Consider the following 26,753-nt stretch of genomic DNA (forward strand, 5'->3'; position numbering starts at 1 on the left):
CAATTCTTATTCAGCAGAATCAACACAGCAAGGGATTTATTGAGGATAAGCTATGCCAGACAGTTTTAATAGCTTGTTTGGAGTGTGACAGAATTATAGAATCTGAGGTTAGAGGCATTATATATTTAAACTTTTGGGCAGCCCCCAAACCAGGCTTGCAAAATCACTGTTGCCAAGTGGTCAGAACCAGTCTAGATGAAAATAGTCTCATGTCCCTGGAAACTGACTCGAAGATCAGAGACAAAGGATGAATGCTATTCAGCTGTGCGTCCAGATGGGGACCTGCAATGGTGGGGGAAGGGAGCCATGTTTCGGGAAGGGCCATAAAGGTCAAGGTTAGGGTTCGTTTCCCATAACATCTTCATTATTGATCTGGGGAAGAGGTTATGCTGCTGGGGCTGTGTGAGAGGGTGGGGAGCGCCAGCCCCACGAGGCAGCCCTAGCCTTTTGCTGTTTAACAAGCAGCCAAACACAAAGAGGTTGTGGGAAGACAGAGGCTGAACGGGGTGGGTGTTCCTGGCCCCTGTCAGCTGAGAGCAACTCAGGGAAGGCTCAGTGGAAGAGGAGCCTGCTCGGCCCCACGGAATCCGAGGCAGGAGGCTCTGGAGTTGCCCAGCTGCAGTGCCTGCCCCGCCTGAGCTATGTCCCCTAGGGTGCGCTCAGGGCCTGACCAGTGGGACCAATGGGTGTGCACTTATTGGGAAAAAAGGGGCTTTGCAGGTGCAACGGGTGGAGGTGAGTACTACTCCATGGCGATCCGTGCTACGCCAGGGTTTGTGGACAGAGATGGCAGGGGGAAGGTGGTTGGGTGATGCTAGAGGTGAAATGTCAGGCTCCCTGGTTAGCACTGCAGTGACAAGCCACACAACAGACTTTCCCGGCAACCCCTTGGAAGAGCCCTGTCAACCCCTTGGTCTTGGGGACTTCCTAGGGAAGTTTCTGGTGGAACCTTATTTGCAGCTTTTTCATGTCTCAGTCCCAGGGAACAATACAAGCCCGAGTTTAGAAATGACCTGGACCTTAAGGATCCCAGCTGCTAGCCCAGGAACTGCGGACTGGGGGCCTCGGAGGCCTCGTGTGGCAGGGAGCAGCCTCCTGGTCCCTCAGGATATGGGCGCCAGCACATGGGATTTGTCTTCTTCTGGCCCCAGGGTGGTCGGCAGCACCTAGGACAGCAGTTGGCTTGTTGCAGTCCTCGGTCACATTGTATTTCAGGAATGAAACACATCCATTACCAGCTTTTTGTTAATTAACCTTAATTCTGTGCTAAGCTACTATAATCTTTTATTCTCTCCCATCATTTCACATCCTCTGCCATTTGTTAATTTTATCTGCTCAGGAGTATTGAAGCATCTATTTTATTTGTTCTCTTGGAGGCAATTATTCTTTATACCCAAATGCTAAATGCAATGTTTTGCCTTTAAAAAAAAAAGGAAAGCAATGTATTTGTTTATCGGAAAGGCAGAGAGAATCTTGCTTCCTCTGGCTTGCTCCCCAAACACGTGGAGCAGCCTGGGCTGGGCCAGCTTGAAGTCAGAAGCTCGGGACACAATCCCGGTCTCGCACATGGGTGGCAGGGACCCAAGCATCTTTACTTTTCTCTGTTCTCCAGTCTGTCCCTTGGGACCCAGTTGCTTGAGCCATCATCTGTCTGTCTCCCCGAGTGTGCCTTAGCAGGAAGCCAGACTTGGAAGCGGAGCTGGGATGAAGCTAGACAGTCAGATCTGGAATGCATCCCACGGGACATCTGCACTCCTGTCCCAGCAGCTCCTTCTCTGTCTTCCTAAGCGAGGTCTCTATTTTCCTGGAGCATGTCTGTGACTATCTTTGTCTTAGTCTCTTGGGGTTGTCTTAACAAAATCCCACAGACTGGGAGCTTAGGCGACAGAAATGTACTTTCTCACCGAACTGGAGGCTGGAGTGCCTTGATCCAGGCATGCCCAAGCGCTCTCTTCCTGTCTTGCCAACTGTGGCCTCCGCACCACAGCCACATGCGGCAGAGAGAGCGCGAGCAAGCAAGCACCCACATTCTGCAGTCTCTTCCTGTCTTCTAAGGACACCACCAGTCTGTTGGATCAGGCTGCACAACATCTTGTTTGACCTTGGATCACTGCCTTAGAGGCCCCCTCCTCCAGGCAGCCCCATGAGGAGTTAGGATTTCATCATGTGAATTTTAAAGGGCACGCTGCAACTCATTACGTAAGGACAGAATTTAAACTTGTTTAGCATTTTCACATCCTTCAGGAAATATGTATATACTGAATGGCATGACTTCATTATTATTTAAAAATGATGGGGAGTACTCACTTTGGCAGTACATATACTGTAAAATTGGAATGAGGCAGAGATTTTCATGGGCCCTGCACAAGGGTGACATGCAGAAACGAGGGGGAGAGTGTCAAGAAGCGATTTTGAATCTTGGTTCTCTTTCTTTCTTTCTTTCTCTTTCTTTCTTTCTTTCTTTCCTTCCTTCCTTCCTTCCTTCCTTCCTTCCTTCCTTCCTTCCTTCCTTCCTTCCTTCCTTCCTTCCTTCCTTCCTTCCTTCCTTCCTTCCTTCCTTCCTTCCTTCTTAAGATTTAATTTTACTGATTTGAAAGGTAGAGTTACAGACAGGGAGGTGGGTCTTGTATCCTCTGGTTCACTCCCCAAATGGCCACAATGGCCGGGTCTGGGCCAGGCTGTCCTAGAGCAACCTCTTGGTTCCTACAGCCAGCAGGAGCTCGAACACTTCAGTTACCCTCCACTGCTTTCCCAGGTTGCTGTTTTGGAGTGGACTAGCTGAGACTTGAACTAGTGCCTGTATGGGATGCTGGCATTGCAGGCAGTGGTATTATCCGCTATGCCACATTGGTTCTAAGTTCCTGCTAATGTGTACCCTGGGAGTTAGCAAGCGGTGGTTCAAGGTTCCTGAGCCCTTGCCAACCATGTGGAAAACCTGGCTTCAGGCCGGCTCAGCCCAGGCCATCGTAGGCATTTGGAAAGTGAACGAGGGGTTAGAAGATATCATTCTCTCTCTACCTGTCAAATAAAGTAAATAAATAAGTGACATAAAGAACACATATTTTTTATTTTTTTTAATTTTGATGATTTTTTTAAACATTTAGTTATTTTTTTAAGATTTATTTATTTTATTACAAAGTCAGATATACAGAGAGGAGGACAGATAGAGAGGAAGATCTTCCATCCGGTGATTCATTCCCCAAGTGAGTGCAACAGCCGGTGTTGTGCCGATCCGAAGCCGGGAACCTGGAACCTCTTCTTGGTCTCCCACGTAGGTGCAGGGTCCCAAGGCTTCGGGCCATCCTCGACTGCCCTCCCAGGCCACAAACAGGGAGCTGGATGGGAAATGGTGCCGCCGGGATTAGAACCGGCGTCCATATGGGATCCCGGGGCATTCAAGGCGAGGACTTTAGCTGCTAGGCCACGCTGCCGGGCCCGAGAACACTTATTTTTAAAAAATTTTAGGACCCGGCGGCGTGGCCTAGCGGCTAAAGTCCTCGCCTTGAAAGCCCCGGGATCCCATATGGGCGCCAGTTCTAATTCCGGCAGCTCCACTTCCCATCCAGCTCCCTGCTTGTGGCCTGGGAAAGCAGTCGAGGACGGCCCAATGCATTGGGACCCTGCACCTGCGTGGGAGACCCGGAAGAGTTTCCTGGTTCCAGGCATCGGATTGGCGTGCACCGGCCCGTTGTGGCTCACTTGGGGAATGAATCATCGGTCGGAAGATCTTCCTCTCTGTCTCTCCTCCTCTCTGTATGTTCGGCTTTGCAATAATAATAAAATCTTTAAAAAAAAAATTTAAGAAATACATACAATGAGAAAAACAAAAAGTTACACAAATGTCTCTCTGTGTGTGAGTGTGTGTGTGAGTGTGTGTGTGTGTATGTGTGTGTGTGGACAGCCGGGACCGAGATGCTGTGCCCGCTGACTGCCTCAGCAGGTGCAGGAGGAAGATTGTACTATAGCAGCGCTCCTGCTCCTGCTCCTGGGAAGCAGGAATGTGCCAAGACCCCCAGGGAAACTGAGGACAGCAGGAACTGCAGGCTGCACCATGCTTCGTCCTACACACAGGGAACTACAGTGAAGCTTTAACAGTTGCAGGAGCACAAACTAAAAGGTGAAAAATCAGTTTTCCCAGTTCTGATGTTTGAGGCAGAAAACTTCAAAATTACACAACTGCCTATTAAAAAATTATCCTAATTAGGAATTCAGAGAGGAGACACTTAGGTATTCAAAAGCTCAATTTATTATTACCAGCCAAATTCCCAAACTGCAGCATTTGTAAAATGGCTTTTAAGATAATTCCTTATGATTTGAGTCCACCTGAGCCAAAAAGTTAAACCTTGCCAAATTACAAATGGATGCCAAACATCAATGTTTGAAATGACAATCTTTTTAGTTTGTTCCAAATTATAAGTCCTAACAACAAAAATCTTTTTCTGCAATGTTTGCTTATAAAGATGTACTGGAAAGGAAGATTTATAGAGAGAAGAACAGAGAGAAAGATCTATCTGCTGGTTCATTTTCCAGATGGCTGCAACAGTTAGAGCTAAGCCGATCTGAAGCCAGGAGCTGGGAGTTTCTTCCAGATCTCCTGTGTGGATGCAGGGGCCCAAGGATCTGGGCCAGCTTCTGCTGCCTTCCAGGGCGTAAGCAAGGATCTGGATTGGAAGTGGAGCACCTGAAGCACACATTGGCACCCATATGTGATGCTGGCACTGCAGGCAGAGGGTTAGCTTGCTGTACCATTGTGCCAGCCCCTTGGCAAAGTGTTTTGAAATACTTCTCCCAGAACTCTTTTCTGGAGTTTTCCATTTAACTTACTCTGTAACAGTGGATACAGCATCCCTAGTTCAAATCATCATGGATTAGTCAGGGGCTGGTGTTGTGGCACAGTAGGTTAAGACTCTGGTTTCCCATGTGGGCGCTAGTTCATGTCTTGGCTGCTCCATTTCCCATCCAGTTCCCTGCTAGATTCACCAGGTAAAGCAGTGGAAGATGACTCAAGTATGTGGGTCCTTACTATTGAAATGGGGGAATCAAGTGAAGACCCCAGCCCATCCAGCCCTGGTCATTGTGGTCATTTGAGGAATACACCAATGGGTAGAAATTTTTTTTGTAAGTCTGGCTTTCAAATAAATAATTTTTTTAAAGAAAAAAAATCATCATTTATCACTTTGAAAATTTAGAATTCTTAATGATGAAATCTTAGTGGAATCGTTAGGTAGGTGAGCATTCTCCATTTTGAGTGTTACACAGAAATCAGTCAGAGCCCATCACGGTGCCTGGCCCATGTTGGCTGGGGTTTCCCAGCAGCCCAAGGAACCCCAATGTCTCCAACGGTGTGGCCGTAACCACCTTCACTTGGAGGTCCAACCCTGTCCCTAAAGCACTGGTACAACTTACCAGCAGCCTTGCTAGACAAAGGATCTTACTCATACAGCCCAGGAACTCCCAGAATATTAGGGATAATCCAGAAGCCTAAATTTCGCACATGAGGGGAAGCAGAGCTCCTTGGAATGCTAAAACTTGAATAATTTTGATACAGCTGGAGAGGCCTCCTGACCTCCGATGTTTAAGACAAGTTCAGGAAAAAGGGCATAAGGAGGGCCCGAAGAGCCCAATTAGTTGGTTTTTTTTTTCACTGACTTAAGCAATGGACAGGAGAATAAGACCCCCTTTCAATATAAATTTTAAAGCCTCCCGTTTGTCTATTGTGATGTGTCCATGCACTGTGTTAAATTCCTCTTATTAGCCACAGAGGGCGCTCTACCCCCAAGGTCCCGAGCCCAGACTAGGCCCTTGGGCAGCTGGGTTTGCACAACTCTGGCAAGGTAGCTCTCTCTGTTCCAACTCACTCCCCCTTCTCTGTCCCACATTAAGTCACAGCATGCAGAAATCAGCAAAGCAAAGGAGCTCCTGGCACCTTGGCAGCCCTTTTGCAGCTGCTTGTTCATTTGGTGATGGCTCAAACTCCACAAGGGAGATGGTAGAGCGAGCTCAGCCCTCAAAACTGTGAGTTAAATCCTCACCCTTTGCAGGCAGTGATGGCTAAGGCTGCTCTACAGCCAAGCACAAGGCTGTGACATTGCCCTGTCTTCCTAAAAGCAGCCTGCCACATCCAGGTTCCCTAAAGAACACACCCCATTGATCTTAAAGTTTCTTCTTTCATTAGACAAGAAGTTTCTGTCTATATGACTCCCAGCAACATCATGTATGTTCTGGGTGTTGCAACTCGGATGAGTGGCAACTGAATGACAGGGCTTTGCCACAGTGGCCACTCATCCGAGAGCCTCACAGAGGCAGGGACTGGCCACCACCCACAAGCCACTCACCAGCACTGGCTCCTTCAGCAGTCACCCTCCCGGAGGACTAGCATTGAGATGCTGCCCCAGAGCTCTGTCACAAAGCGCCACAAAGCCGGTGGCTTAAAACCACAGGCACTCACTCTGTGAGTGGGAGATGTGAGGTCTGTGACCCAGGGACCAGCAGGACCCTGCTCCCCTGGCAGGCTCCAGGGGAATTTCTTCCTCAGCTCTTGCAGCTTCTCATGCTTGGGGACAAGCCTCAGCTTATAGATTCATCGAACCAATCTCTGCTTCTACCTGGCCTTCTCCTCTGTGTGGTCCTTTGGGTCACTGCCCTGCTCCTAACTGGTGGCATCCACAAAGAGCCTGTTTCCTGACCAAGTCACACTTTGAACTTTTGGAAGGATGCAGCTTTAGGGGAATCCAACTGAACAGAGGGTGCCACGCCACCGTACCCCTACGCGTGCCTTCCCCTCCACACCCTGCTGATGTGACGTGCTCGTCAATCCGAACAAGCTCTAATCTAAGCAGGTCTGTCACTGGTAGCAAATGTTTACAAAGACAAGCTAGAAGAACAACTGCAGCAGGGCCATTCTTGACATGATGACGGCCACCACTGTCCCCAAACACTGGGACTCTAGGGCAGGGAATGCCTGATTTCTGCACATCAGGTTTTCTCCAGGCTCAGTGTTGTTAACCTTGGGGACCACTATGGTGTGGCGGGCAGTGTCCTGTGCGCTGTGGGATGTGGCACAGCATCCCTGACCTATACCCACTGATCCCATCAGCACCCTCCCCCCTCTGACACCAGCTGTGAAAACCAAGTGTATCTCCAGGCCAGTGTGTGTCCCATGGGGAGTGAAACCACCCTAGTGGAGAACCACTCACTTAGGACTTGGTTCCAAAGGTACCAACGTGTGCTTCATAACCCCCATGGCACAAGGCTCTCTGCTGTCCACTCGAGTGGGCGCCCTGCCTTGATCGCCACCTATTTTGCCCAGCTGGAGTCCTGCACGCAGTGCCCTGACATCCTCAGGCCAGGACCACCTGTTGGTCCTTGAATGCAAGCCACCCTTTACTCCTGGGCACACAAACCCTCTCCTGACACCAGATAGTGAAGTATGTGACTGACCATTCACGCTTCTCCCTATTTGTTCATAGGCTCTCATTCTACTTAGACACATTCGAAAGAAAAAAAAAATCGGACTTATCCTTGCCAAAATTCATAACAATCTTTTGCCTTCTGTCCTGGATACTTGCAAATATATTCAACTATGAAAAAGGGCCTGTATTTTGCAAGAGGCTCTACTGTTAGATACTACGTTGAATTAGAGGACTTCTTCCGTCCCAGCGTGTATCTAGTGAGCAAAATTAAACTAATCACACAAGCCAGCAGGTCATGCAGCAGCTCAGGGTGCCTCTTGCTATCTCATCCAAGCACCAGTTCAAGTCCTTACTGCTTTGCCCCCAAGCCACCACACTGCCAAATGCACCTGCGAAGGCAGAAACAGTGGCTTGGGCCCCTGCCACCCACATGGGTGACTCAGTTGGCACTCCTAGCTCCTGGCTTCAGCCTGGCCCAGCCCCGACCCTTGCAGCCACTGAGGACTCAACCAGCAGATGAAGAAGGCTAACTCTTTCCTTCTCTTTCTTTCTCTCACTCTCTGCCTCTCCCTGTCTTTTTGTCACTCTGCTTTTCAAATAAATTAAACTTGAAAATGACTAAATTTATACTAATGTTTAAATTGGTAGGCTTGGGTAACTTAGAAATTTTAAGAGAATATTTGAGGGCCCGGTGCGATAGCATGGTGGTTAAACTCCTTGCCTTGCATGCCCCGGGATCCCATATGGATGCCGGTTCCAGTTCCGGCAGCCCCGCTTCCCATCCAGCTCCCTGTCTGTGGCCTGGGAAAGCAGTCGAGGACGGCCCAAAGCTTTGGAACCCTTCACCCACGTGGGAGACCAAGAAGTTCCTGGCTCCTGGCTTCGGATCAGCTCAGCTCTGGCCTTTGCAGCCACTTGGGGAGACGGAAGATCTTCCTCTCTGTCTCTCCTCCTCTCTGTATATCTGACTTTGCAATAAAACTAAAAATAAATCTTAAAAAAAAAAAAAAGAGTATTCGGGACAAGTGGTGGTGCAGCAGCAGCATAGCAAGCTCATCTTCCTTCTGCAGTGCCAGCATCCCATATGGGCACCAGTTCGAATCCCAGCTACTGCACTTCCCATCCAGCTCCCTGCTTATGGATGGGGAAAGCAACAGAAGATGGCTCAAGGCCTTGGATCCCTGCACCCGTGTGGGAGACCCGGAAGAGGCTCCTGGCTCTGCTGCTTCAGACTGACTTAGCCTGTGTCCACGCCCAGCTGACCCTGGTGCCCTGCAAGCCTTTGTTTAGCTGGTCGGTTCTGATTGCTATGGAGGAGCTTAGATCTTTCTCTTCCTCTCTCTGGGTGGGACAGGACGAGGCACTGAGCTGGGGGTGAGACCCAGGCTGCGTTCAGAGAAGGGCCCAGCCCTTGTTTGTACTTCTGTTTCCTCTGTCTGCTCAGAGGACCCTTTGGGAGTTTCCTTGCTGTTTTCAGCTTCCCCCAATCAAACCATGCAGACAGCAAACAGGAAATCCCAGCAAGAATGTCAGGCCAACGGTGACTGTCTGAAAGCTGAGTGCTGGGACGGAGTTCCAGAAAATGCCCCTGAAGGGGCCACAAGCATCGTGGGCTCTGTGAGCTCCCTGGAGCCTTGTCCACTAGCCACTGCTGGCCACTGTTAGAGACTGTTAGGAAGCAACAGAAGGGACCCAAGAAGAGGACTCCTGGATGCAGAGGAGCCCAACTCCCAAGGCATATTTGCTGTGAAAGTTAGGGACCAGATCTACTTGGAGTGACAGCGAGGGCAAACAGAATAGTATAGGCGTAAGCATGAATAGGATTCCTTGGGTTGGACTGCTGTCTGCTAGGACATTCCATAATAATGACAGCAAAATTTGGAAAGAGACAAAAAAATTAGATTACAAAAAAAAAAAAAAAAACCAAAAAACAACCAAACAACCAAAAAAAACTTAGCGCAATTTGTTTGTCCAGAGGAGCTCATTTACAAGGGAAGTTCTGCCTGTGTCCATGGTTGGCTCTGGTGTGCTGTGTGCCTTCCTGCCAGTGCTTGGCAGTGGTTTTCCATCGCCACAGGACACCCTATTCTCCAGCCTTCGTTTTGTGGCATTTATCACCCGTTCCTCCACGTGAGGCTCACATTTTTCTTCTCAACTAAAACCCAACTGCAAAGAGTTTGAATTTAGAAACTCCACAAGCCCTCCATGAAGGAGTCACCCTGAAATGGGGAGACTGTCTGGTACTGGGGAGCAGCCTTGGAAAATGTTCCAGAATTCAGTTCATCCTGTGAAATCAGGCACAAAAGTGCATTTCCTCAAATCCCACCTGCTTTGGTGTCTACTCAGAAAACAAAGTGTGCTCTCTCTCTCTCTCCCATTAAGAACCGAGGCCTACCAAGACCTGCCAATGTGCTACCCAGTCACAGCAGGTCCTTACAGATAGAAGCCCTAGACGTCTCCTGAGCATGGGAGGGACTAGAATCGCCTCGAAAGCCCCAGACAGCAGTGCACAGGGGCTTCCTCTTTCCAATCACCTGTCCACTTCCACGGCAGGCGACCGGATGGGAGGAAGGAAAAAGCCAGGCACTGCGAGACTCTACACTTGGGTTGGCCAATCGGTGAGAAGGCTCTGAGCCTTCATATTTGGTGCTCCTTGTTCAAAGAAAGTGGGGGTGCCATTTTCAGCCTGATCCTCCAAGTGAAATCAGTGTGTAGAGGTCTGTCGAGGGGGAGGCAGGGGAGGGACCAGCAGGATGGCGTGGAGGCAGGTGCAAGCTTCTCCCCCTGCAGCCGCCGCGTGGGCACTCTCTGCGAAGCATTGCTTTCCAGTTTGAATCCCACTCGCCTGTGGTGTCAGGCATTAGAAAAAGCTGAGCACCTTTGCCCAGAAGCCCGCGATCTTCGGGATTCAGGCGAAAATGGTTCGGTCTGTAATCACCTGTCCTCCGCGCCTCCCTCCAACGCGCCAAACTTCCAGCCGCTTTGCACTCCCATTGTTTCAACACCCACCCAGCGGATTAAAAATAAGCTCTCTTTCTTTTAATTTTGTGTCACCTCCCTCCTTCCCAGGTCCCCTGAGGATTGCGTGCGTGTTTAATCCCTGTGGTTAGGGAGGAGTGGGTTGTTAACCCTTTGCAGAGAAGAGGGAGGACCGGAAGCCCTGGGGGAAAGGGCCCCCTGCTGGCCCCTCCGGGAAGAGCAGCCGTCCCCCAGGCGCAGGGACCGGGCTTTGAGGTCCCATTCAGCCAGTAACTCGGTCCAGTACCCTCTCTGCTCTGATGACACGCATGTACAGCCGTGGGCTCACACACACACTGCACACACACAGAGGCATGCACACGCGTTCGATGCCAACGTTCGTCCTGGCGCATTGGTTGACTTTGGGTCTCCCCAGGTTAGGGTGACCAGGAAGGGTGAGTGGCTGCAGAGGGAAGTATCATGGCTTACTTGGAGCCCACCTATGGGGTGACCATGTGCCCTGCTCCTGGGGCAGCCCTTCTCACAGGCTCGGGGCAACTCAGAGACTTCACCCTTCTCTGGCAGCTGCAGGGGGCTGACATGAGAACTGGAAGGGGAGCAGATGCCAGCCTTGTCTGAGGAAGTCATGACACGCACAGGTAACAGAGACCTGGGTTGGCTAGGCGTTGAGTGGGCAAGTACTTGGCAGCTTCGTAAGAGCTCACGACTGTGCACCAAGGAATCAGCCTGAGCCCACTGCCCAACAGGTAAGAGGACTGGAAGATGTCACCTTTGTGCCCTTGCAGGAGGGTCTTACTGGGGGGTCAAGTTCTCTGGGTCCAGGGGCTGGTAGAGTGGTGCATCAGGTTAAGCCACCGCTTGCTATACTGGCAGTCCACATCAGAGTGCTGACTCGAGTCCTGGCTGTCTGCTTCTGGCCCAGCTTCCTGCTAATGCACTCAGGAAAGCAGTGGATGATTGGTCAAGGAATTAGGCCCCTGCCACCCATGTGGGAGAGACAGATGGCTAAATGAAAAAAAAAAAAAAAAAAAAAAAGAAAGAAACACTCCAAATTTTATGATCTTGAAGACCAGAAGTATTCATTCATACATTCATTTTTTTTTCTTTTTCTTCTTGAGGGAAAAGGAAATTGAAGAGTTTTATTAAAGAGTCAGTTACTGAATCTAAACATCTCTTAATTTCCTATAGGATGGTCAAGAGGGAGGAGGTCATTGATCAAGAACTACAGAAAAAAGAGAGAACGACCCAGGAAGAGCAAATGCTGTGAGAGACAAAAGTGAGTTATAGCCCCGCCCCCTTCCATCTACCTAGGGAGCAAAACAGGATGCTAAGGGCTGGCGCTGTGGCACAGCTGGTAAGGCTGCTGTGAGCAGTGCTGGCATCCCATAGGGGTACCAGTTGGAGTCCCGGCTGCTCCACTTCTGGTTCAGCTCTCTGCTAATGTGCTGAGGAAAGCAGTGGAAGACAGCCAAGTGCTTGTTCCCCGGCACCCAATGTAGGAGACTCAGAAGGAGCTCCTGACTTTCAGCTTTGGACTGGTCCAACTCCAGCTCCAGCCACTGCAGCCATTTGGGTGATGAGCCAACAGATGGAAAATATCTCTCTCTCCCTCTCTCTCTCTCTTATCTCGCGGTAACTCTGCCTTTCAAGTAAGTAAATAAATTTATAAGAGAATCAGGCTGCTAACCATGGAGAACTCCCCAGTGGTGAGGAAGGGAACTGTTGACCGTCACAAATGAGGCCCAGAAAGCAGAAGATAAAAGGAGAACACCATCAATCTTCTTAAGATAAAATCCTGTGACCTCCATTTTATTAAGAACAATGCTAAGTTTTAGAACTGAAATTTCTGTTTTTTTTTTTTTTTAATTAGAAAGATAGAGTTAGAATTACAGAGGGAGAGATATAGAGACACAGAGAGAGACGTCTTCTGTCCATTTACTCATTCCCCAAATGGCGGCGATAGCCAGGGCTGGGCCAGGCCAAAATCAGGAGTCAGAAGCTTCTTCTGCGTCTTCCACAGGGTACAGAAACCCAACACCTTGGCCATCTTCCCCTGCCTTTCCGTGCCCATTAGCAGAGAGGTGCATTGGAAGTGGGGTGACCGGGATTTGAACCAGTGCCCACGTGCATTGCTGGTGCTACTGGCAGTGTCCTAATGTGTTATGCCACAGCACTGACCCTAAGAATCGGAATTTCTATAAAAACACAAAGTTCTGATTTCTCCAAAACTAGCAAGAACAAGTGTTACAATTTTGGCTCACAAAAAAATTATGTGTTTGTAAATGTTAAGGAAAAGCAGGGAAAAAAAAGAGACAGAAAAATTGATCAGAGGTGCCACCCATCAATCATGTAATACGCTTTCTGAGCAGCCCGACCCAGTGCGCACACGTGCAAGCACACACGCACCCCCCAAGGGCATCTGTATACACCTCTTTTCTTGTACTTAGTAGTAGGAAAGCTGGTTCTTTCCTGGGGGATTTTACAGGTTCTCATGAATATCATTTGATTCACATGAGTCACAGTGACAAGCTATATAGAACACCTGCAGGGGGTCCCTGAAGACTGGTCCCCAGGTGTAACTTCCACCTGCACACTGTCCCTCTCTTGTACTGCTGAGAAAGCACAGGGGACTGTCCCTGCTAACTGCACTGGGTGCTCCGGCTGGTCCCGCGGTCCCGAGTGCTCCCCACCATCCCTGCAGGACCAGTCCCATGATGAGCCAAGGCTGTTCCGTAGCTGGCTCCCGCTAACCCATATTGTCACAGGCTCAGAACAGGCCTGAGCTTGTCTAGCCCAGGGGTGGGGTCTGCAGTGGTCTAAGCAGACCCCTGTGCGCTGGTCCCCTGGCCTGGAAGCTGGTCTCTTTGTGGGCATGCAGAGTCTTCCTGATGCAGGAGAGAGGTTTAGAAGAGTTGGGGGCAGGTAGGGATGCCGATGAACTTGTGCCTTGTTGCCAAGGAGCTGGATGCACTTCTCCCTTGTCCTATTTGAACACAACCTTCCCCCCCGTCCCATCTCCAATCATCATCTTGTCAATTCCACTCCACACAACCAGCCAGGGTTTCCTGCTCCGTGGTGTCACCCCTGCCTCTGCCGAGGCCCCTGGGTCCATGGCATCAACTCCAGCACGGTGCAAATGCCTTCTGCAGGCTGCGCTGTACTCGGATTGAGTATGCCCTGCCAGCAGCTGGAGCCACAGCCTGAGCACCACCTTCCTGCCCCGAGGCTGCAACTGCCCTGAGCCAGGAGCCAGGGCACTGCACTCCACCCTTACTCCCCCAACCTGGGTTCTCTAGAAAGTGTGCACCCCCAAACCCAAAGTCGCCACAGCTGTGAAATCTGGACTCTGAGAAGTTCCAACATTTCTGCATGAAGAGTCAGAAACGGTTGTGGCAGCATTTTACGCAGGAGTTGTATTTTTGAAAAATTACTATTTGAGAGGCAGAGTTACAGAGCAAGAAGGGGAGAGAAATCATCTTTATTCATTGGTTCATCCCCCAAATGGTTGCAAAGGCCAGCACTGGACCAGGCCAAAGCCAGCAACTTGGAACTCCATCCAGGTTTCCCACATCGTTGGTGGAAACCCAAGGCCTTGGGCCATCGTTCAGTGTTTTCCCCAGCGCATTAGCAGGGAGCCGGATCAGAAGTGGAGCAGCCGGAATTTGAACAGTGCTCATATGCCATGCTGGCACTGCAGGCAACAGTTTGATCTGCTGTGCACTGCGCTGGCCCCTTAATCATCCTTTTCAAAAATGAAATGTCTTCAGGCTACTGTTTCTTGCTGGGGACAGCCATCTGCTCTGCGGCTTTCGGAGGTGTGGACATGACCCACTTTCTACCTTGCAGTGTATCACACAAAGTGTCACAAAATGCTGCTTTCCTCTCCTTTTTAAAATTTCAAAATTTTCCTTTTAATATTATTTACTTCGACATGCCTTCCTTTCCTGCAAGATGCTCTTTGAGAATTTTTTACATATTTTTGCATACTGGTTTGTGCCTCCACTAAGCCATCTCTCATTCTGTGAGCCCGCAGGCTCCAGCCACAACTGTGCGGGTTGTGTACTGCACAACTCTAGGATGCCACAGTAGCCTGCTGACGTGTCATAGGAAGTATTAGCCCTGTTGCTAGCAAATGACATTGGGATTTGTCCCCGTGGGTTTATGAGAACATCAACACCAGCTTGCCAACGTTAAAGCTCTCTGACCCCACCTTGGGCATTTCTAGAATGAAATGAATTCAAGTAGCTGCAGTGACTTCCCAAGGGTTGTGTTGTTTCGCAAATTTCATTGTTTATTTTATCTGAAAGGCACAGAGGCAGAAAGAGAGACCAGGAGAGAGAGAGAGAGTTTTTCTATCCACAAGTTCACTCCCTTAATTAGGGTTAGGCCAAAGCCAAGAGCCTGGAGCTTGATCCTGGCCTCCCACTTGGGTGGCGTGACCTGTTGCCTCTTAAGAGGCACACTGGCAGGAAACTGGATGGGAAACAGAGTGGGGACTCGAACCAGGCTCCCCCATGTGCAATGCAGGCATGATGTCCTGACTGCTGCACTATTCGCCCACTCCAAGAGCTGTTTTAAAAATTTGAATAGGGCCCAGCATGGTAGCCTAGCAGCTAAAGTCCTCGCCTTGAATATGCTGGGATCCCATATGGGCTCTGGTTCTAATCCCGGCAGTTCCACTTCCCATCCAGCTCCCTGTCTGTGGCCTGAGAAAGCAGTCGAGGACGGCCCAAAGCCTTGGGACCCTGCACCCGCGTAGGAGACCCAGAAGAAGTTCCTGGCTCCTGGCTTCAGATTGACTTAGCTCCAGCCATTGCAGCCGCTTGGGGAGTGAATCAATGGATGGAAGATCTTCCTCTCTGTCTCTCCTCCTCTCTGTATATCTCTGCCTTTCCAGTTTAAAAAAAAAAAAAAGAATTCAGCATTTTGATGCTGAAATGCTGGTTGCATTTTGCTGAAGACTTCGTGGCAGGAGAAATGCCAAGTGAGAATGCATCCACTCCATGCAGCCAGCAGGAGTGGTCTCCCACCAACACCACTGCCCAGGTTGCATGAGGAACAGCTCTACTGCACTGAGCACACCTGCAGGCTTTCCCTCCTAGCACCTTATTGTGCAGAGAAGTCTTTCTGCTCCAGCAACATCAAGCACAGCGGAGGCTGCATATGCATGGGACCTCATATTTTAAAAGAAGAAGAAAAACACTGTAACCTCGTCTAAGCAGAGTGTGTTCAGCAAAGCCAGGCAATGAATTCTTGGCCACAGAGGTCTCTGGCCTCCATGTGCCAGGCCAGATAGCTGCTGCTTCTAACATCCCTGTTTCTACAGCTGTCCCCACAAAATCCCTGACACTGAAGATCTCTGAGCTCTCATAAGGATGGCATTGATTCAAACAGAGGCTTCCTTCCTAATCTTTCACAGAGCCACATGACCTGCCTGTCCCCCCTCTTCTGGCCCACCCAGGGCCAGCCTCAGGTCTGTGCTAGGTGTGCATATCTGTCCTTTGGCTTTTTTTTTTAAGATTTTATTTTTAATTACAAAGTCAGATATACAGAGAGGAGGAGAGACAGAGGGGAAGATCTTCTGTCCGATGATTCATTCCCCAAGTGAGCCGCAATGGCTGGTGCTATGCTGATCCAGTGCTATGCTGATCCAAAGCCGGGAACCAGCTTCTTCCAGGTCTCCCACATGGGTGCAGGGTCCCAAAGCCTTGGGCCATCCTTGACTGCTTTCCCAGGCCACAAGCAGGGAGCTGGATGGGAAGTGGAGCTGCCGGGATTAGAACCGGCACCCACATGGGATCCTGGCATGTTCAAGGAGAGGACTTTAGCTGCTAGACCACGCCGGCGGGCCCTGTCCTTTGGCTTTTGCTCAAGGGCTTTCTTCCCCACAGGTCTAGCTGCTGTGTGCCTGGATCAAGGATGGCACACTGCAGGGGCCATGTCCCAGGGTCCTTCCCAGGAGCCATTGACTGCCACCCCTGCCCTCTGCTTCCTTGACTCACAGGATGGACGAAGGTGGCTGCTGCTCACAACCCATGTCAGGCCAATGGAGGGGACAGTCAGCCTAAGGGGCCTTTGAGCTACTGTCTCTGTTGGGGCTTCTCCAAGGCAGTGTATTTGGAAATTACTAGAAATGGGAGATGGGGCATGCCAATCACAGCTATATTTTGTTTTTCTTTTCTCTTTTGTCTCTTCATTTCTTTCTTTCCTCTTTTATCTCATAAAATATCTCAAAAAGATTTTATTTGTATTAGAAAAGTAGAATTACAGAGATAGGAGAGAGAGATCAAAAGAGATCTTCCATCTGCTGGTTCACTCAGCAAATGGCCACAAAACTAGGAGGCAGGAATTTCTTCTGGGTCTCTCACATAGGTGTAGGGATCCAGGGACTTGGACCATCCTCCATGGCTTTCTCAGGCCACAAGCAGGGAGCTGGATCAGAAGTGGGGCAGCCCAGACTTGAACCAGTGCCCATTTGGGATGCTGGCACCGCAAAGAGAAGCTTAGCCTGATACAACACCACAGCTGCGTTTCCAAGCAGGCGTCCACTGGGGTGACCAAGCAACCATGCAGAACACTTCAGGGGTGCTGCCACCGAGAAACACTTCAAAACAGAGGCAGACAGAGGCAGGATTGGGCTGTTGGAAGTTGGCTTGAGCTTACAGGAAACAGAACTGCTCCACTCTGATCATGTCTTTCTATCCCATATACTGCCCAGTCCTCTGGGACCCTCTCTCTCCTGCAGATGACCGGGCCTAAGCCCGAAGCAGGTGATGGTGCCTGCACAGCACCAGCAAGTGACCCCTCAGGGTCAGGATAGCCCTTGCTTATTGGGTGTTTGCAGTGGAGGGAGGAAAGATTGGAACAGGAACTCCAAGCAGCCAGCTCAGAGTGAGAGCCAGGCAAGATGACAGAGTGGCTAGGTCAGGCCATTTGACCTGGCACAAAGTCCAGATGATGGCAAGAAGGGCCCGAGGCCTTGTGTCTCACAGCCCAAGTGTGGGCTGGGCTATGGTACTGTTGTGGCCTGCCATGGTCTCTGTGAGGCTCACCTAGGCTCATCGGTTACGTCAGTGGGAAGCATCACCAATAGTTAAAGTTATGAAAGTCTTAAATGCTAATGTCAAAGTTTGCAAAAATGGACAAAATGCCAGAAATGGAGAGGTGTCAGAGAAATTCCTGGGTACCCCCAAGCAAGCAGGGCTGGCCTTCACTGGCCTCCCACAGGCTGCAGGGAGTCTGGACTGGCCAGCTGCAGGAAGGACACAATTGTTGTTTGGGGAGCACCTGTCCATCTCCCCTCATCCATATCTACCCAGACTCCACGACCTGGCAGGCAGGCACACAGCTGCAAACAGCAGACACCAGCTTCCTTTTAACCAAATAGGACCTGATCCCCAGGGTAGCTGGGCCCCAGAGTAGCCCTGGCCACATCCTTCCCGGTCACACTTACCCCTCCAGGCTTGCAAATCAATGGCCAGAGATGAAGAGAACAGCTCTGCCTGGACATGGGCTGCTGTTGTGCTGTGACTATTGGGACTACAGATCCTGTTCCCTGGGAGGGGGCTCTCCCCACCCCTGCCATGAAGGAGCAGCCCCTTCAGAGCCTTGCTGCGTGTCTTCCCCCGGCAAGGCCTCAGCTCAATGTCACTCCATCCTCAGAGAACAGAGAAGGAAAGTGGCCCCGGAGTCAACCTTGTCACTCGGGCCCATGTCAACTGTGCTGACCCACAGCTCCCTTCTCATCCGGGTCCCTTCTTTTGTTCTTTGCCAAACACAGAGTGAGTAAGCACATCATGTGCCAGGCAGAAGGTGGGAGGGACGCCTCTGCAGCCAGGCTGCTGCTGGCGGGCAGGGTGTGAGCTGAACTCACAGCTCCGACTCCCACGGCCAGCTGGCCAGCCTGCATTTCAGCTCTGGTCAAGCAGGCTGCTGGTTGGAGAAGGAGCTCCACAGGAATTGGAGCATTTTCCAAGCGGGAAGAATGCGAGATCTTCTTCGTCATTTCCCTGGGAAGATGGTGGAGTTCTTGATCACTATGTTGTGAATGAGCCAGAGGCAGGAATGCTGACCAATGCCCTATGCACAAGGTCACCCCATTCCCAAGCGGGGTGGGGGAGGGGTGCTTCTGAGCCCAGTTCTCTCGCAGGGCACTTGTGCTGGGCAGAGAGGCTCCTGTGTACAGGAGGCTTGGGGTGCACCCAGTCGGGTAGCAAGCACAAGTTCATGATCGGCTCCCCCAGGATGGCCACAGCCAGGTGTGGCTGAGACAGCAATCACCCAGGTAGCACTGACACATGCCTTCAAGTGACCTCTTCCAAGCCATTTTGCAGCCCATGTCTCCAGTAAGACTGGAAAAGTGTTTTAACTTGATGGCTTTCGAGAGCGAATTTCTCAAAGACAGTTGAAGGCAGGGGACAGCGGTGGCCTATTTTCTCCAGGTAAATTGAAATACATTTTGGAATTAAACACCCTGGGAGGTTCAGGCCTCCTGATCCCCAGCTCCTGGGCTGAATCCCCCAAGGAAGCAGTGTGAGAGCAGGGGGTGGGAGGAAGCAGCCCGTCGTCAGGGGACCTGCAGGTGCCGCTGAGCGGGACTCCAATTCACCTTGCAGGTCACCTTCGGAATTCAAAGGCGTTTGGAAGTCAGGAGATGCTCAACCAAGAGCACCCCCATTTCCTCCTGCTTCCTGCTCCCCAGGTCCTGCCCCTCTCCCTACCCTGCAGATTCCATGCCTCCTCTAGCTCCTTCTGCCCTTTGACCTGGTAGAAGATGACCTCTTCCCTTTTCCTGACCCAGGGGTGCTAATGATGGCCCAGGTATGCTACATTTTAACTTACTAAAAGATGAATGCAACGTGTTTTCTGCCAGTGCTTGATAGCAGAAATCAACGTCTGCTTGACGGTCAGGGGCCCGGTCTGTTCAGGCCTGAAGGAGTAGACAGAGGCCATGTCATGTACACAGGCGACCCTACAGGGTGTTAGAGCTCCAGGATGCAGCTGTCAGGCCGGCTCCAGAGCTGCTGCTGCTGCTCCTTAACAGGTCCTCCTGGCAGAATAACCAGAGATTCTCCTGGAAGGCATGAGTCCAAGTAAAACCCAGAGCTGTGCCTTGTGGGAGTTACTTGTGGGGTGTGGAAATTCCTCCCCTGCTTGTAACTTGTGCAAATTACACCCACAGCACACTTGATAGAAGGAACCACGACCCAACATAGCCCGACACATCTCTGGGAATCTCCCCAGCCTTGCCCTGGCCTCTTGGATTGGGGAGATGGAAAACACACCATCAGTGCACCTTGCACTAGTTTACAGCTGGGTGCGATGCGGAAGGCAGAACAAAGCAGCAGGAAACCCAGGACCAAATTCTGTTCTGAGTGAATTGGATGCTGCCACAGAGCAACTTGCACAGTGAAGTTGTCTTAAGGAATGGGGTGCTTGTCATCGGAGTGCCTGGAGAGAAGAGGTGTCCCCTATATGAGCCTCCCAGAGCCCCTCTGAGACTGCTTCTTTTTTGTTACCCAAGCATCCTACTGCACCCAGGGAGGGGAGGTGGGTGTTGGCATTGTGCGCCCTCTCCCCACTAGAAATTGGCAGGTCTGGGAGGAAAGAGGGGGCAGAGTGCTTGGCAAGGAGCTGTTCAGCCTTCCAGCGACCCTAGGCTGCCCTGCCAGCCTCTCTGGGCCCCCTGCCAGCCTTGGCCAAGAACCACCAAAGCGCTATTTTTATTCTGATGAACAACAGTGCCGAAATGTGTTCCACAAAATTTAGGTGCTGAGAGAGAGAGACTTCAATTTCAAGCTTAAAGATTACTTTGGGTCCCCCAGGACTCAGAAGCAATTTAGGGCTGATACCGTGAACAAGAGAAAGGTTAGAAGATTAAGACCAACTGCTGTTTGGATAAATGGTTAGTAATTGCCATATCCGCAATTATACACTGCACAAAATGTCTTTTCCGCTACCTTTCTCCTCTCTTGCGTCCCGTCAGGATTGATGCGGAAGGAGCCCACCTTGGCCTTCTTCTTCCGAGCCTTGGTGACGTCATGCTCCAGCTCGTCCATCAGAGCCCTGCATGCTAAACAAGACACGAGACACCATGGTCAGTTGGACAGCCTGAGCAATCGGAGGAAGTGGGCTATCTATGTGGGACAGAACACAAGCCCCCCTGTCCTCCCCTCCAGCAGAGTACCTGAGCCCCTAGAGACATGCCCTCGGAACCTGAAGGAACCTTGACCTCTGACAGTGTTCAGAGACAGCCACACTGAGACCAGTCTCGTCTCAGATCCCCTCTGTAAGCTTTAGGTTTGAAAACTGCACATTTAAAAAAAAAATTGTTTATTTGAAAGTCATGATGACAAAGAAAGAGAGGGAGAGATACGCAGAGAAAGGAAATAGAAACTATCATGCCATGGTGCCAGCCCCAGAAGCACATTGAAATGCAAGATAAGCATGAATATAGTTTGGGGGCTTGCCCTGTGGCATGCCGCTGGTCACACCGTCGACATCTCCTAGAGTACTAGTTTGTGTCTTAGCATCCCCCTCTGATCTGGCTCCCTGCTAATGTGCCTGGGAAAGTGGTGGAGAATGACGCTGGTACTTGGGCCACTGTTGCCCAGACGGAAGATTCGGATGGAGTTGCTGGCTTATGTTTCAGCCTGACTCGGCCCTGGTCTTTACAGCCATTTCGAGAGTGACCCATGGGAGAAGATTTCTCTGTCTCTCCTGTCTCTGTGACCTTGCCTTTCAAATAAAAATAAATAAATCTTAAACAAATACATTTCTTTTGTCTGGTCCAGCCCAGACTTCCAGTTGGAAGATGTCTCTTTCTCTCTCTCTCCCTCTCTCTGTCACTCTGCCTTTCAAATAAAGCTTTGATAAAAATAGATCATGCCTTTTAAAGAACGGAGACATGCATCAAAGGCCTTATGGGGTGTGCTGGTGACAGCCAGGAAGCTGGGGCACCGTGAAGAAACTTGTCCAAATGGCACCCACCTACCAAAGGCTTATTTTGGGCTGGAGTTTAAGTCTCAAGCAACCCTCTAGAACTGACTTTTTATGGACTGCAGAGCTGACTGTATTCCTTTGAATCTTCTCTCCCCTTCTTCCCAGGGTGTGTGGTCCCACAGTTGAGCCCAGCTGGAAGTATCACCTGAGGGCTATTGAGAAATAAAGTGGGAAAAACCCAAAGCTGTGGGTGCCAGTATGGTAGCCTAGTGGCTAAAAGTCTCGCCTTGCATGTGCCAGAATCCCACATGGGCACCAGTTTGCATCCCAACAGCCCTGCTTCCCAGACAGCTCCTTGCTTGTGGCCTGGGAAAGCAGTTGAGGATGGCCCAAAGCCTTGGGACCCTGTGCCCACGTGGGAGACCCGAAAGAAGCTCCTGGCTCCTGGCATTGGATTGGCTTAGTTCTGGCCATTGTGACCACTTGGGGAGTGAATCAGCAGATAGAATAATAAATCTCTTTTTTTTTAAAGATATATTTTATTTTTATTACAGAGTCAGATATAAAGAGAGGAAGAGAGACAGAGGAAGATCTTTCGTCTGATGGTTCACTCCCGAAGGGACCACAACAGCCAGAGCTATGCCTTTCTGAAACCAGGAGCCAGGAACCTCTTCCAGGTCTCCCACATGGGAATGCAGGGTCCCAAAGCAATGGGCCATCCTCCATTGCTTTCCCAGGCCACAAGCAGGGAGCTGGATGGGAAGTGGAGCTGCCGGAATTAGGACCAGCGCCCACATGGGATCCCGGCGCATTCAAGGTGAGGACTTTAGCAGCTAGGCCACACCACCAGGCCCAAAATAAATAAATCTTAAAAAGAAGAAGAAGCCAAAGTCCTGTTGGCTGTGGGACAAAGGCCACCCAGCAGCCTGGACAGCTCAGGTGGCTGTAAAATGAGGCACGTAGCTTCTGTCTTTCCCAGGCCTCTGTATCCAAGAGTCTCCTTGTTACAACAACATCCCCTCAGTATGTCCAGTTTGACTAGGGCACTGTTGACCCAATGGCACATTTGTCCCTATCTTCTGATTGGATATCAAAATGCATGGCTGATGGCACAGCCTGCACAGAATAGAGTGAGAGTCACCAAGGTCAGAGGCAGCTGGGCTGTCCCAGGCCACGTGGTGGCTCCTGTGGTAGTCACATCACACTCAGCTCTTTGCTGATGTTCCTTGTGCTGACCACACACTAGAGACACAGCTGAGAGGGACTCAGCAGCCAGCCCTGCGCTTCCTATGCACCTGATGCAACCGCAAGTCTCTGAGTGCACGCATAACAGAGCTCAGGCCTTGCCGCTACGTAGCCCAGGTGGCTGTCCTGCCTCTGCCGCTTATCCATCACCTATGGCTGATGGATAAATCCAGTGAGTGGCGCTCAGTCCTGCCTTGCCCAGAGACCTGGCTCTCTAAAGCCACTGCCAGGAAGAGCTAGCAGGCTTGCTCAGCCCACCTGGAGGCATCCAAGACTAGGTCCTGCACCCTGCCAGCACTCCCACATACAGAAGCCACTAAACTGCCCCACAGTCACTGTTTCCCTGATCCCTGGGAACAGACCTCATACCTGGGCTCCTAAACCATGTGTTCCAGAGCCTTCTAAAGAGCCAGTCACCAGCCCAGTGCAATGACTCAATTGACTAGATGTCTACCTCCAAACACTGCATCCCATATGGGTGCTAGTTCATGCTTCACTTCCTGTCCAACTCCCTGCTTGAGGCCTTGGAAAGCCGTAGAGGATGGCCCAAAGCCTTGTACCCATGGGAGACCCAGACGAGGCTCCTGGCTTCTGGCTTTAGGTCAGCTCAGCTCTGGCTATTGAGGCCATTTGGAAGTGAAATGTAAATCTGCCTTTCCAATAAAAATAAATTTTTCTTTCTTTCTTTCTTTTTTAAAGAACCATCACTCTGGGGCCTGGCGCCGTGGCCTAGCAGCTAAAGTCCTTGCCCTTGAACGCACCAGGATCCCATATGGGTGCCAGTTCTAATCCCAGCAGTTCCACTTCCCATCCAGCTCCCTGCTTGTGGCCTGGGAAAGCAGTCGAGGAAAGCCCAAAGCTTTGGGACCCTGCATTCCCATGTGGGAGACCTGGAAGAAGTTCCTGGCTCCTGGTTTCAGATAGGCATAGCTCTGGCTGTTGTGGTCCCTTCGGGAGTGAATCATCAGACGGAAGATCTTCCTCTCTGTCTCTCCTCTCTGTATATCTGTCTTTCCAATAAAAATAAATAAACCTTTTTTTAAAAAAAGAACTATCACTCTCCCTTTGTCCATCCTCCCCTATGCCCCTGTTGGAATGTGGACATTGGCCAGCACTCAGGATGGGTGAAAGATGGCAGGGTGCAGAGCTGAGAAGAGCCAGGGTCTACAACTGCTTGGATGCCTTTCCTCCGCCTTCACCAGAGAGACACACAGGGCTTTCTGGACCGTCGAGGCCACCACAGTGTGGGGGTCTCCTGCTCTCACTCTCAGATTCATCAACCGCTCCCTGCAGTAGGCGACGCCTGACCAGCCATGAATGGAGTCCTTCGGGGATGCCTGGAGACCACCAAGAACATAGCAAGCCACAGGGAGCGCAGACTCAGGTCAGCCTGGAGTCAGAGAAGAGGGCTTGGGCTTTTGGTCACTCCCTGCCCATTGCCATGTAAGGAAAAAGATGGTGGGAAGCAGAGGCAGAAAGGGTAGTGAAGAAGGGTGGCCACTTTGGCCATCGGGTCAAGGTCAGAGGGCAGGGTGGGGTCACGGGAGGGCAGCAGGACCCTGAGAAGGTTCTTGGAGCATGGGGGTGGGGCCAAGGCAGGTATCCCAGCTGGGGTGTGGGTTTGTGGCACAGGTGCCTCCAGCCATCAGATTGGAGCCAAGAGCTGGAGAGGCTGTGTGACCTCCTGGCTCAGAGAGGGCAGTGTCAAGGCCTCAACAGAAGGGGCGTGGCCTCATCACTCTGTCCCCAGCTCCGTCTCCCGCCATCCTTTCATGTCCGTGTGCTAGCCGCGACCACGTGAGTTGGAGCACCTGGCACATACACGCCACTGCTCCCTTCCCACTCTCTCTGGACTCCTTGTGTGGAATTCAGGAGTGGGACAGTCAGCGTGGGACCCCCTGCTCTGCACTCCCGGCGTGTCTCTGTTCTTGACATCTGCAGACCACACGTACCCGTCTCCTGCCTGGCTGCTTCTCCCAGAGCCTCACGCTCACTCTGCCCGTAAGCCTGGGAGGGCTGGCCAGTGTCAGCTGGAGCCCGGTGCAAAGGTGTGGCCCCTGGAGCCATCTGAATTTGTCCTTTACATCTTTGGCTCTGCTCCCCACTTTGTACCCCCGTTTATGAGGTAACAAGACAGTGTGCCATGGCAGGGGCCTGGGGAGTTGACAGCTGTCATGGAGCGCCAGTAGAAGTGAGAAGATGGTGCCCACAGGTGCATGGAAGGAACAGCAAATAGAAGAGAACCTGCAGAACGGGGCATGCTGGACGGTTATACCCAGCCTACATCTCCTGGGCAGCCTGGTTGCAGTGCCCAGAGCACTGGGCAGGCTCTTCCAGCTGTCATGCCTCAGGGTCATGGTCACCCCAGGCAAGACTTTCTAGCCTGGCATTTTGGGCCAGCACAGGGGGGGTCACTCTGGTAGGATCCACGGTGCTACCCCAGGCCTACATTGTACCCTGGTAGCACCCAGCTCTTTCTCTCTCTCCCTTCCCAGGGGCTTCTCCTAGTGAAAGCATTGCTCCACCAGCCCTGTACCACAGCCTAGGGCAGGCCTCAGGGTCCTCTGTGCCCCTCCAAAAGGCTATGCCAGCACGTGAAGGGGTGTGGAGGGGGGGATTTCCACTGGAAGCCACAGCACCTGCCTCCCTCTCTAGAATCCGGCGCACGGGGCTGAGGACACACAGAGCTTGCCCAGGTCGTGTGGGACAGCTCCAGGCTTGGGGGTGAGACAGGAGGGGCGTCCTCCAGCTCTGCCTTCTCTGACCTCCCCGAGGAGCAATGGCTCCAAGAGAACAGATCACTTTACAGTTTTGCCCCAGGTCACAGAACAAGTTAACGGGAGAGTCACAGCAGCGACCTGGGCTCCAGATTTCTAGTCCGGCATTAATTTAAATGTTAATCTGAAATCTTTCCTTAAATCACTGGAGTTTAGAGTTTATTAGAGCAGGCTGCGGGAGTGAGGCCTCCTGGGGGCCCTGGCGGGTCACGTTGCCTGCCAGAGGGCAAGCCCTATTGCAGCTGGGCCGCACCAACACGCTGCCTTCTCTCTGCCTCTTGTTCTTGGAGGAAGATTTGGAAAGGAGGAAGAGCTGGTGACGGCCAACATCAAGGCAGACCAGGATGATGCCCGGTGGCTCAGGGCTTGCCAGAGTGTGCAAATCACTTCCCAACCCTGCACCTGGTGACGTCACCCAGCTGTCCTGGCACAGGAAGTGTTTACACAACAGGCAGAGGCAAAGCCTGCCAACCAGGGTCATGTGCGGCCAAGCCTTTCCCACCACGCGACACAGGCCCTGATGGCTTCATAAGGAACGAACCCACGCATGAGCACCTGCTAGTTTTCAAGATTCTCAGCGAGCAGAAGGAAGCGGCTGGGTACAAGAACCAGCCCGTGCCTGCACCTGACCTTAGGATACCTGTGAACTCACGCATGTGAATTGCAGCTAGGGTAGTAAGAGACATCGAAAAACACCCGAAGGATGTTTGGGCCTTGTTGGCTCCAGCCAGATCCGTCTGTAACACCAGCAACATGCAATTTGTTCCATAAGGCCACAAGCAGGATCACCCAGGGAGTTGAAGAAACACAGAGAGCTGGGCTGCAGCATACACTTTTGGAGTTGAGGAGATCTGGGTGGGCCCAGAGTCTGCAACATCTTGGGGGGACATTCCTGTAGTAGTGGCAATTCCTGGTCTGAAATGCACAGGGCTGGGCAGCTTGAGCTCTTCCAGGTGCCTCTGGATGGAAAGGAGAGCAGGAGCTGTGGTCTCCAAGATGCCACAGAACAGGGCTCGTTAGTTTATTTTTTTTCAACTTGATTTATTTTTTAAAAGATACTCAAGGCGCTCACATCCTTGGGCCCCTGTACCCACATGAGGCTTATGGCTTCCAGCTCTGGACAAACCCAACTCTGGCCATTGTGGCCATTTAGGGGAATGAACCAGTGAATGGAAGATTCCCTCTCTCTCTCTCTCTCTCTCTCTCTCTCTCTGTCTCTCCTTGTCTCTCTGTAAAATCTGCCTCTCAAAGAAAAATGAATAAATAACATCTTTTTATACTGTATGCATTTCCCTAACTTGCATGCAGTCCAACTGGTACAGTGCCCTTAACTTTCATATCTGTACTTGCAACGTTGTTTCAAATGTTTTGAATATGGGTAATTCAGCTTCACAAATTG

The 26,753-nt window shown here is 51.2% G+C and overlaps 1 protein-coding gene across 2 annotated transcripts in view; it reads right to left on the reverse strand.

Moving 5' to 3' along the window:
- Nucleotides 1–26,753, reverse strand: part of CNPY1 (canopy FGF signaling regulator 1) — a 133,961-nt gene that overhangs the window by 17,869 nt on the left and 89,339 nt on the right. For both annotated transcript variants that reach the window (XM_058660641.1, XM_004597518.3), the window contains one exon: nt 20,351–20,463. In XM_058660641.1, the coding sequence (XP_058516624.1) occupies nt 20,351–20,449 (99 nt within the window). In that variant the 5' untranslated portion in view covers nt 20,450–20,463. The remainder of the gene's footprint in view (nt 1–20,350; nt 20,464–26,753) is intronic.

Source organism: Ochotona princeps, chromosome 2 (assembly GCF_030435755.1).
Source record: "Ochotona princeps isolate mOchPri1 chromosome 2, mOchPri1.hap1, whole genome shotgun sequence".
Classification (NCBI taxonomy): Eukaryota; Metazoa; Chordata; class Mammalia; order Lagomorpha; family Ochotonidae; genus Ochotona; species Ochotona princeps.